This window comes from Talpa occidentalis, unplaced genomic scaffold (assembly GCF_014898055.3).
Source record: "Talpa occidentalis isolate TD23 unplaced genomic scaffold, MPIMG_talOcc4v2.1 talOcc4.11, whole genome shotgun sequence".
NCBI classification, from domain to species: Eukaryota; Metazoa; Chordata; class Mammalia; order Eulipotyphla; family Talpidae; genus Talpa; species Talpa occidentalis.
This window is the reverse complement of record NW_023601104.1, coordinates 12,701,838-12,714,679: the sequence shown is the minus strand read 5'-3', so window position 1 is coordinate 12,714,679 and position 12,842 is coordinate 12,701,838. Positions and strand designations below refer to the sequence as shown.

General features: G+C 38.1%; 1 protein-coding gene across 1 annotated transcript in view; it reads right to left on the bottom strand.

Moving 5' to 3' along the window:
- TUBGCP4 (tubulin gamma complex associated protein 4) overlaps positions 1 to 12,842 on the bottom strand; it is a 50,071-nt gene that overhangs the window by 14,756 nt on the left and 22,473 nt on the right. The window contains exons 8-10 of the mRNA XM_037502344.2: positions 11,401 to 11,566; positions 11,067 to 11,191; positions 400 to 450 (exon numbers count right to left, since the gene is read on the bottom strand). Coding sequence (XP_037358241.1) covers positions 400 to 450; positions 11,067 to 11,191; positions 11,401 to 11,566 — 342 coding nt within the window. The remainder of the gene's footprint in view (positions 1 to 399; positions 451 to 11,066; positions 11,192 to 11,400; positions 11,567 to 12,842) is intronic.

Sequence of the window (12,842 nt, the reverse complement as noted above, 5' to 3'; positions counted from 1 at the left end):
GACAGTTCAGTAATCCAACAAGACCAGGAGCTTCTCGCTATCCTAAGAGAATTACACGTATTAATTTCTCATCTCACCACTTTGAGCCCAACCTACCAAAGGATATAGCCTTAGGCATTTCAAAGGACCATACCTTGTAAATCTTCATGGCAGCATGCCTGATGTGTCCTTGATATCATTTATTTAAACTAAATGCAATTATAAAATGCTAGCACAAAGTTCAACACCCAAAGCTTTGTAGATATTGTAGATATATAGCACTGGGTGGAGTAGGCCAACCTGCTGTGGATATGTGAGGCCACTCTGGAAGTCTGGGTACAATGTTCTCATGAGAGGCTAGAGCATTAATGAATATACTGCCCACAGCATCATTTTAAGAGTTAAAAGAACAGCTATTACCTTCAGCTGACCCAGTAAATCTGATTCTTCCACCATCAGCTTCCAGAGATGCTGTGAAAAGAACAAAACAGAAACAAATTTCATTACAATAAAAATTTTGTAAAGAATGGTTCTATGCACATCCAGCAATGTATTGAAAAAAGAATATATAGCATGACCAAGTTAGGTTAATTCCACAAATGAAAAGATAGTTTTAGGGGGCTCCCTGGTGGCGCAGGAGTTAAAGACACAGTGCTATCAAGCTATCTAGACCAGCCACTGCAGCAAGAGTTTGATTCCTGGCCAGGAAGCAACCCACATGGTGAGCAGACCTCTCCTGTCTTGCCCGCTGCTCCCCTTAGCAGTGTATTTCAGGAGATCTGCCTGTTCAGCTCCCTACTCTCTGGTGAATCCTCTCACCCCCTGCCCCTCTGGCTTACACCCCAGTTCTTGTATGCATAAATAAATCTTAAAAAAAAAAAAGAGATAGTTTTAACAGTTAAAATGTCCACCTATACATATGAGAGGAATGTTCTGAAATTAGATAACAGCAATGGTTGTACAACACTGTCTATGACATAAAAACCATTGACTTGTACACTGTTTTTAAATGACTCAAATATTGAATTTTATGTGAATTTATCTCAATAAAAAATTTTTAAATGAATGCAATTTATTGAATTACAGATTGAAAGAGAAAAATTTATGATTACTGCAATAGACACACAAAGAACATTTGATAAAGCTTAACATCTATTCAAGACTCAAGCAAGCGTAGAGGAATAGGAGGGAACTTCTTTATTCTAATGAAGAATATATACCAAAACCCATAGCAAGTAAGCTATTTAATGGTGAAAGAGATGAAATACCTTTTAAATCAATTAACATTGTACTAAAGTCTCTGACACTACAGCAAGGTAATTTTGAAAGCATAAATTTACTTACATAAAATTATGTAACTTTATAAGTTAATTTTATATAGTTAATATAACATATAGTAACATAACATTATATGTGATTTTTTTTTTTTATGTAACTGGAAAGGAAACTGCTATTATTAACAGATGTTATTACTATCTGCTTAGTGTCCAAGAGAATTGACATACTATCAGAACTACTTAGATAATTCAGCAAGGTGCTGATTAATATGTAAAAGTCAACTACATAAGCAGTGCTAGTGGTGAAGGTAAAATCCAGAATAGAATTTGCTAGTGAAGCATCAACACTGGTTCAGGGTGCTCATTCCCTTCTCTCTCTCATTGGAACTGACACAGATTAGAAACTGGACTTGACCCTTCGCTAATATGTATTACTAGACAAAGTAGCTGACATCCTCAGGGGAATATAATCTCACAGGTCAAAATACTTAGACAGGGGCCTCCCTGGTGGCGCCAAGGGGTTAGTTAAGACACAACCTGTGAAGCTGTCTGCAACCACTGTAGCACGAGTTCGATTCCCTGGCCAGGGAGCTACCCACATGGTGCAGCAGACATCTCCTGACTTGCCCGCTGTTGCCCTCAGCAGTATATTTCAGTCAATTCACCTGTTCTGTTCCCCACTCTGTCTCTGGTTAATCCTATCACACACCCCCCGCCAATGCCTCTGGTCTGTACCCTAGCTCTTGTATGCATAAATAAAAAAATCTTAAAAAAATTAGAAAGTGAGGAATAAACAAACAGGTAACACCCACTATCTAAAGCAGAAGTTTTAGAACAGACTGAGATGTACAGCATGCCTCTCAGATTTCCCATGCAAGACTGAAGTACTCATTCCCCCAGCTTCTAGTAGTACTACTGCATGTTGATGCCATTCCAGGTATTGCTCTTGGCTAGAGTTTCCTTATCCATAGATCCAGAGGAGGATACAGGGTGGCTAGGAGAACAATATTCGATTTCTGATAGATGCAGAATTGAGGTACAGTGGTCTAGTACTCTAACCTCAATTTGGGACATCTCTTAAGTGCCATTCTAACTTCAAGGCTCTGAATAGGATTGGCCAAGGCTTCTAATGCAACTGCATCACTATTCAATTCTGTTTCCCTCACTTGCAACCAAATCTTCATCTCAAATCTGTTTCATGAGAAATCTGACCTATGACACAGACCAAGAACATAAACATTCTTGATAAATATGTATAAAGTGGTAAGGATAGATAGCAACATAAATATACAATAAGAAATTTTAAAAAAGAGCCAAGTTGCTAGAACAACTAGATATACATGTGTAAAAATAAAAGCTTGATCCATACCTTGCACCACTTCAAAAATTAACTCAAAATGATCAGAGACCTAAATGTAAAACTGGAAACTATAAAAATTTCTAGAAGAAACAAATCTCTGACCAATAAATTTTTAGATACAGCAACAAAAGCAAGACTTAGAAAAGAAAGAAAAGGACAACCTGGACTTAGTCAAAATTAACTTCTGCTCTTTGAAAGACCTTTGAAAGACACTAAGACAATGAAAAAACAAGTCACAAATGGAAGAAAATATTTTAAGTCACATATCTGATAAAAAAGAACTTACATCCAGAAAATATGTACATATATAAAAAGAATTCTCAAAACTCAATAGTAAGAAAAAATGGACAATATTTGAACAGACACTTCACCAATGATGGTAAATAAGCATGTCAAAAGATATTCAATGTTACCAGTCATTATGAAAATACAAATTAAAACTACAATGAGTGAACAACCCAAATGTTTGTTTATAGATGAATGGATAAAAACACTGTATTTTCAAGGGGATACTATTCCATAATAAAAAAACTTCACACACCAACATGAATCTCAAAATAATTATGCAGAGTAAAAGAATACCTAGCATTGCAGCACTATTACAATAGCTAAAGTATGGAAACAACCTAAATGTCCAAAAACAGATGACTGGATCAAGAAGATGTGGTATAGATACACAAGGGAATATTACTTAGCAATCAAAAAAAAATAAACTCATGCCATTCACAGCAAAATGGATGGAGCTGGGATTATGCTCAGTGAAATAAGTCAGAAGGAAAAAGAAAAATATCCAATGGTTTCACTTATAGGAGGTATATAGGGAAACCAAACAAGGAGTAGCAAAAAAAAAGAAAATTAGCAGGCAGACTATAAATTGGAGACATAACGGGGGGGAGGGGGGAGAGAGATCAAAACAGGGGCAGGAAGAGCACAAGGGACTATGGTGATGGTTCACCGGTGACTCGGTGGTGGGAATTTCATGGGCACTACACCTGAGAGGAGAAATCAAACACTGTACAAAAATGAACAATGATGTGAAATAAATATATATGTTTAATAAAAAAAGAAATAAACCAAGAAAGTGACAGATCTGTACAATGAAAACAAGATGTTGTTGAAAGAGACAAATAGACACCCTGAGTTCATGAATCAGAACAATTAGTATTGTTAAAATGTCCCTATCACCCAAAGCCATCAATTGGTTCAATGCAATCCCCATCAAAATTCTAATGTTTTTCTTCACAGAAATGGAAAAAACAAGCCTGGGCCTCGCTGGTGGTGCAAGGGGTAAAGTCTCAGCACTACGAAGCAATCAGCAGTGTATTTCAGTAGATCCATCTGCTCTGCTCCCCACTCTGTCTCTGGTGAATCCTCTCACCCCCTGCACCTTTGGTCTGTACCCCAGTTTTTTGACTTAAAAATAAAACCTTTTTTTTTTTTTTTTTAAAGCAATCCTAATATCTGCACGGAACCACAGAAAACCCTGAATAACAAAACCGATCCTGAGGAAGAAAAACAAAACCAGCAGCATCATGCTTCCTGATTAGAAACTATACTATAAAGCACTAGTAATAAAAATGGTACTGCTCTGTCATAAAAATAAACAGACCAGAGGAACAGAACAGAGAACAAAGATTTAAATCCCTGCAAATACAGCCAACTATTATTTGACAAAAGAACACCAGATAAACAAATGCAGAATGTTTATATGTGAATGTGAAGAAGCGCCTTAACATAAGTTTTGGTAATGATTTTTTTGGATATAGCACCAAAAGCACTGATAATAAAAGCAAAACAAGCAAGTGGAACTACATCAGACTAAAAATGCTTTTGCACAACCAGGAAAAAAAAAAAAAAAAACCAACAAAATGCAAAGGCAACCTATGGAATGCAGAAAATATTTGCAAACCGCATAGTGGATAAGGGTTAATTCCCAATCTATACAATTCAATAACAAAAAATAACCCAAATAATCCTATTATAAATGGACAGAGGAAATAGGTATTGTTTCAAAAACATGTAAATGGCCAACCGGTATATAAAATGCTCATACAGAACATCATGAATCATCAGGGAAATGCAAACCAAAACCACAATGAAGTATCACCTCATACCTGTTAAAATGGCAATCATCTAGAAAACAAGAGGTAAGTCTACAAGTGTTGACAAGGATGTTGTCTTTTACATTCCCAGTGCACTGCTGGTGGGTATGTAAATAGGTACACACACCATAGAAAACAATATGGAGGTTCTTCAAAAATTAAAAAAAAAAAAAAAAAATAGAATTGCCATATAACCCAGCAATTCTACTGCTGGGTATATATCCAAAGGAAAGAAAACAGGATATCAAAGAGATATACGCACTATTAATCACAATAGCCAAACATGAAAACAATCGAAGTGCCTGTCAGTAGACAAATGGATAAAGAAGATGTGGTATATATTGGGCTGTCAGAAAACTCATGACGAAGTTTTGCTTGAAAAACAAAAAATGTATCATGACTTTTTCTGACAACCCAGCATAGTAACAATGGAACATTATTCAGCTATAAGGAACATGGATGGACCTTAAGGACATTATGTTAAGTGAGTTAAGTCAAAGACAAGTACTGTACCTGTAAAAATCAAAATAACCCAGAGAATAAAAACAGTAGCTCTCAGGGGATGGGGCGGGAGGATAAGATTGATAGTGCTTAAGGGCACAAACTTGTAATGAGTACTATAATAGCCACAGGCTTAATACACAGTATTACCAACAGACAATAATACTGTACAATGAAAATGTAATATAATAGTGTTACAAGGGTAACCACAGTACAACATATACAAAGCTACACGCTGTTCTCCTTAAATTTACAGTTACATGTCAAATTTATGTAATAGAACTTAAAATTGAAAAAAAAAAGCACATGTGTTAGCAATTAAAGCACATGTAATAAAGATATTTAAAATAATTGTAGGGATGGGTGTTCAAACGGCTGCATAAGAAATTGCATTTGACTCCTCCCACAGATACAATAAACCTGAAAGTAAACATGAATTAATTTACCCAGAGGCAGACCTGAAATTCAGACAAGAAATGCTTCAGCATCAAAGGATAAAAAGGCAGTGCCTGCTGCTCCCCTCAGCAGTGCTTTCAGTCTGTCTGCCTATTCTGCTCCCCACTCTGTCTCTGGTGAATCCTCTCACCCCACCCGCGCTTCTGGCCTGTACCCCAGCTATTGTATAAATAAAAAATAAATCTTTGGGAAAAAAAAAAAAAAGTAGAGACTAAGAACCATCCCTTAATGGGCCTGAGCACTCACCTGGGACCCAACACAGTATACCAGTCTGAACAGTGCCCAACTCAGAGATGAAGGAATCCCAGATAGCATATTTACAGCACTAGCTAGGAAGCAAGAAACTAGGGACCACCTTGGGTTGGAATCATTGGTAGATTTCATCTTGGCAAGCTCTTGTATAAATAAATAAATAAATCTTAAAAAAAAAAGCAGCAGAATATACATTCTTCTCAAGTGCATATGCAACATTCTCAAGGACAGAACACATTTTGGAACACAAAACAAATCTCATTAACTTAAGAAGATCAAAATCACACCAAGTCATTTTTAGTTCAGCCACAGTGCTATGAAGTTAGAATCCAATTACAAGAAGAGATTTGGAAAAATCACTAGTATGTGGAGATCTAACATGCTATTGAACAGCTATCAGGTCACCAAAGAAATCAAAGGAGAAGTCAAAAAATATCTGGAAACAAATGAAAATACTGATAGGGAATTACAAAGCAATTCAGGCTTATCTCAAGAAATATCTTTAAATAAACAATAAAACCTTACATCTAAAGGAACAAGAAAAAGAATGAACAAATCCCAAAGTCAGTACAAGAAGGAAATAAAAATCACAACATACATGAGATAGGAACTAACACAACAGGGGCCTCCCTGGTGGCGCAAGGGGTTAAGACACAATCTATGAAGCTATCCGCAGCCATTGCAGCATGAGTTCGATCCCCAGCCAGGGAACTACCCACATGGCACAGCAGACCTCTCCTGACTCACCCGCTGCTCCCCTCAGCAGTGTATTTCAGTCAAATCTGCCTGTTCTGTTCCCCACTCTGCCTCTGGTGAATCTTCTCACCCTTCACACCTCTGGCCTATACCCCATTCTTGTATGCATAAATAAATAAAATCTTTTTAAAAAAACACAACAGATCCATAACTCTTTAAGAAAGAAAATATTCAAATAAATGAGAAATGAAAAGTGGTGAAGTTATAATACACCATAGAAATAGAATAAGAAAGAGACAGCTGTAAACACCTGGCTGCCAGCAAATTGGACAGTCTAGAAGAAATGGAAAAATTCCTTGACTCTAACAATCTCCCAAGAATGAATCACAAAGAAACAGACTGAGCACAAGAATTAAAACAGTAATCAGCCTCCTCAACCCCCAAAACAAACAAAAGTCCTAGGCCAGATGGGCTCACTGATGAACTTTACCAAACATTCAAAGAATACCAATCCTTCTCAAACTTCCAGAAAGTACAAGAGGAAGGAATACTTCCCAACTCCTTTCACAAGACCAACAATACTCAGATACCAACACCAAACAAGAACATCACAAAAACCAAAATAAAGGTCAATATTCTGATGAATACAGATACAAAAATCCTCAACAAAACATACACAAATGGAATTAAAAAATACATCCATGTATGACAAACTGATAGCTAACATCATACTCAGTGGTAAAAGACTAAAGGCTTTCCCTTTAAAATCAGGAACACAAGGATGCTCGCTCTCACTGTTATTTAACCTAATACTGGAAGTCCTCGTTAGAGTAATTAGGCAATAAAAATAAAATGTATTCAACTTGGAATGGAAGCAGTAAAACTTACTGTATGCACATGACATACACATAAAGACTTCACCAGAAACTATTAGAAATAATACAGTAAAGTTGCAGACTACAAAAACAATATGCAAAAAATCTGTTGCATTTTATACACCAAGAACCAGCTAAAATAAATATGAAGAAAGCAAAGCCATTTATGATATTAAAAAGAATACCTATGGGCTCCCTGGTGGTGCAAGAGGTTAAGTCTCAGCATTATGAAGCAATCCGTAGCCCCTGAAGCACGAGTTCAATCCCAGGTCAGGGAGCTACCCACATGGTGCAGCAGACCTCTCCTGTCTCACCCGCTGCTGCCCTCAGCAGTGTATTTCAGTCATTCTGCCTGTTCTGCTCCCCACTCTGTCTCTGGTGAATCCTCTCACTTTTTCCCTGCCCCCACCTCTGGCCTACACCCCAGTTCTTGTATGCATAAATAAATCTTTAAAAAAATAAAAATATCTAGGAATAAAATTTAACCAAAGGAGTAACTGACCTGTACACTGACAACTATACATCTCTGAAAAAAAGCTGAAGAAAACACTAATAGGGCCTCCCTGGTGGTGCAAGGGGTTAAGCACAGCACTATGAAGCAATCTGCAACCTCTGCAGCACGAATGAATTGGATCCCCAGCAGTCCAAGGAGCAACCCACGAATTCTAAGAGTTTTTTGGTTCTGTTTCTGTGAAGAATGCTGTTGGGATCTTAATTGGGATTGCACTGAATCTGTATAATGCTTTAGGTAAAATGATGATTTTATAAAATGTTGATTTATCTGATTCATGGGCATGGAATGTCTTTCCATTCATTGGTGTGTTTTTTAAAAAGATTTATTTATTTATTTATGAAATACACTGCTGAGGGGAGCAGCGGGCAAGTCAGGAGAGGTCTGCTGCGCCATGTGGGTAGCTCCCTGGCCGGGGATCAAACTTGTGCTCAGTGGCTGTGGACAGTTCATAGTGCTGAGACTTCACCCCTTGCGCCACCCCAAAGCTATTACTTATTTAGGAATTTTCAAAATCTTTTTTCTTGAAGGACTAAAGAAAGCATGTACTGAAAAGTATACAAATCATAAGTTTACAACAAACAATTTTCACAAATTAAATATATCTGTATAATCACATGCCCTGAAAGCCCCACTCTGGCCACTTCCATTGATCAAGGGCAAATACTCTCTTAACATCTAACACCAGATTAATCCTGCTTGTTTGAAATTTATGTAAATAGTATAGTATATATTGCATAAAAATTTTAAAGGAATAAACAGAAAGTGACCTCCAAAAGGGTGTACAGTAAGTATTTAGAGACATTCCCCCTTTTTTCTTCTCTATTTCTTTCATTACTATAACTTATTGTTAAAATACCTTTAAATAGAGTCGATTACCTACAATTCTAGAAAACTTCAGAACTTCAATTCTTTGTCTATCATTTTTACAAACTGGAAATATAATTTCTAGCACTATATCCATTTCAAAATTTCACACACAAAAAACGAATTTGAAATCTCATAATATTCATACAGTAAAATTTTACTTTCTTCCATTTCCTCCCAGTTATCACAAAAATTTTTAAAAAGATCACAAAAGATTAAGATGAAAAGTACTGAGGGCACCAACCTCTTAGGCAAAGGCTGACTTGGCTATAGACCAAGGCAAGGCAGCCTTGAAATTTTGGAAGGAAAGAAATGCGTATTCTAATAGTTTATATATTTGTTTATAAAGAATCAAATCAAGAGATACCTCAAGGCCACTTTAATGTGCTATTTTATGTATACATTACATCTGTTTCCAACACCTAGGAATTTGAGACAGTGACCAGAAAATAAAATCATATTCATGATAGATTACGTTGCTTCCAATTCAAAGTTCTCTCTCTCTCTTTCTCTCTTTCTGCATGCATACAAGAGCTGGGGTGTAGGTCAGAGGTGCAGGTGGGGTGTGTATGAGAGGATTCACCAGAGACAGAATGGAGAGCAGAACAGGCAGATCTACTGAAATACACAGCTGACGGGAGCAGCAGGCAAAGCAGGAGAGGTCTGCTGCACAATGTGGGTTAGCTCTCTGGCTGGGGATCAAACTCAGGCGGCAGATAGCTTCATAGTGCTGAGACTTAACCCCTTGTGCTGCCAGGGAGGCTCCCAAAGATATTTGATGTTGGGCCTCCCAGGTGGTGCAAGGGGTTATGCACCGCACTATGAAGCAATCCGCAGCCTCTGCAGCACAAGTTGGATCCATGGCCAGCCAGGGAGCAACCCACATGGCGAGGCAGACCCCTCCTGTCTCGCCTGCTGCTTCTCTAAGCAGTGTATTTCAGTCAGTCTGCCTTTTCTGCTTCCTACTTTGTCTCTGGTGAATCCTTCCCACCCCTCTACCCCCACATCTCTGGTCTGTACCCCAGCTCTTGTATGCATAAATAAATAAATCTTTAAAGAAAAAAGCTATTTGAGGCTAACTTTCTTAGCAATTCTAGACAATGACCCTAGCATAATGGCTATGCTTCAAAAATCACTTTTTGAGGTTTATTGTTGTTGGCTGATGTAAATATACTCACTACTTCCTGGCCTACTAATCAGAAACTCTGAAAATAAGGACTTGGTGCACGTGCATACTTTTAAGATTTCTCTAAGTTGAAAACCTCTAATAGTTGACAATACAGTTGACTAAAGATACCATTTCATTTGACACATATGAATCAAATTTTATTATAGGGGCGTCCCTGGTGGTGCAAGGGGTTAAAGCACCACACTAGCACTGTGAAGAAATCTGCAGCCTCTGCAGCGCGAGTTCGATCCGGGGCTGGCCAGGAAGCAACCCATATGGTGCAGCAGACCTCTCCTGCCTCACCCGCTGCTCCCCTCAGCAGTGTGTTTCAGTGAGTCTGCCTGTTCTGTTCCCCACTCTGTCTCTAGTGAATCCTCTCACCCTCCCGCATCTCTGGCATGTACCCCAGCTCTTGTATGCATATATAAATCTTAAAAAAAAAATTATTATAAGCACAGAACCAATGCCCATTTGAAAAGTTACTGGTCACAATTTATGTTGGCTGGATGAAGCACAGTTCACTTAAGAACACTGAACTCGATGTCTGAAGACCTGGTTCTGTGAACATTCGAGAAGTTAGCATTCTGAGTATCTTTTTCATTTATAAAAATAGAAAACCAATACTTGCTCTGCCTTCCTAATAAAGTTATATCCATAAGTGAAAGAATAAGTAACAAAGCCATACTAAAATGTAAGTCGGCACTAATTTAGTGAGACTCAGTTGATTCCTTGGGGTCACTACCATCTATATAGACCCAAAATGCTGTCTGTCTGAAATGAAACCAAAACCTTCCTTTATTCATCTAAGTAATTAACTAGCTAACTAGCAAACTCAAGTCAGGTGTGAAAAGGCTAGGGCAGTTCTACCTCTGTTACTGAAAACAGACAGTATGTTTATTTTCTACTTCTTGTCTTTCAAACTCTATCATCTCTCGAACTAAGCTCTAACCAATCAAGAAGAAACAAAGGTCAGGGGAATTGGTCCATTTTCTTTTTCAGAAAATACATAATCAAAGACAAACCTCAGCCACAGTACTACGAATACGATCCACGACCTGCTCGAAATCCACCAGGCTGAAGAGTGGCTGCTGCTTGAGACGATGTAGTTCTGCAGCAAAAGTGTCCTCCTGGTTTTTCAAAATGGAGCCTGCAAAACAGGAAGGCACTGTCAAAGAAAGAACAACCAGGGCAGGCAAGGTTTTCCAAACCTGGGAGTGCAGCTGAATTACCTGCTTCCCAGGCAATCTATCATGACTGCCCTGAAATCTCAGTACATAAGTTTTGTTAACCACTCACTCTCAGTAGGCATACTTTGGGCCTTTAATGATGTAATACACTGGGCAATGAATTTCCTACCTTTTCTAGTCAGGTTTACATTTTGATTCTCAAACATCTGGACAGATTCTCCAACAAACAGGATTTTTTCAGCAACCCTCACTGGAATGTAGGATGGCAAAATCTCTACTCGAAGAGAAAACTGTTTCAGAGATGGTGCCAACATGTTCTCTTCTTCTATCAAACGCTAATCAAGGAAATAATCTTTATCAGAATGATGTATAAAGAAAGAAAAACAAGAACACATTCAGTAACTCTCCCAACCATGTTTTATATTTTATAGAAATAGGAACTTAAAATCTGAAGTTGCATAATTCTTCAATAATCAATGACTTGGTTATACCTCTATTAGTTATTTATCCAAATAATATGAAAATTTTAATATGAAAAGATTTATTTATGCCTATGCACACAGCAGCACTGCCCACAACTGTCAAGTTATCCAACCAAAGTGCCCTCCAAAAGACTAATGGAAAAATCATGGAATGCATAATCAACAGAATATTAAACAGCTGTGAAAAAGACAAAAATAGAGGCATTTAGCACAAAAGTAGATGAAACTCGAGGTGATTATGTTAAATGAAACAAGTCGAAAAGTGAATGATATCAGATGGAATAGAAACAACAAAAAAAACATACGCAGTAAAATCTTGAACTTGGTGAGAGAACATAAGGGTTACCATAGGAAACTGAGAGGAAGGAGGAGGTAGTAAGAGGCAGATGGAGTATTGGCATGGGTGGTTTGGTAGAGGGTGAGTGGAACATGTGTACATATGGAAAAACAGAAATATAAACCCAAAAGATTAAAATTTTAAAAACTCTTAAATTAGGGCCTCCCTGGTAGCACAAGGGATTAAGTCTCAGCACCATGAAGCAATTTGCAGCTACTGCAGCACAGGCTCGATCCCCGGACAGGGAGGTGACCTCTCCTGCCTTGTCTGCTGCTCCCCTCAGCAGTGTATTTCAGTCAGTTTGCCTGTTCTGGTCCCCCACTCTGTCTCTCGTGAATCCTTTCACCAACCCCCACACTTCTGGCCTATACCCCACCTCTTGTATGCAAAAATAAATCTTGAAAAAAAAAATTCTTAAATTACCAGTGTTAGATATATTCCATTTTCAGGTGGCAGGATAGCATGGTGACAACTGGTTTGGTTTTTTTTTTTTTTTTTTTTTTTTTAAATCTTTTTTTTTTTTTTTTTTTTTTTTATAGAGGCATGTTTATTTATTTGTTTGTTTGTTTTGTTTATACATGCACTGGGTACAGTCAGAAGCACGGGAGGGTGAGAGAATTCACCAGAGCCAGAGCGGAGAACAGAGCAGGCAGAAGGACCGAAGTACACTGCTGAGGGGAGCAGCGGGTGGCAGGAGAGGTCTGTGCACCATGTGGGACCCTCCTCCGGTGGCCGGGGAGCAGCCGGGGATTGAACCGGTGCCACTGAGGCTGCGGGCAGCTTCGCAACCCA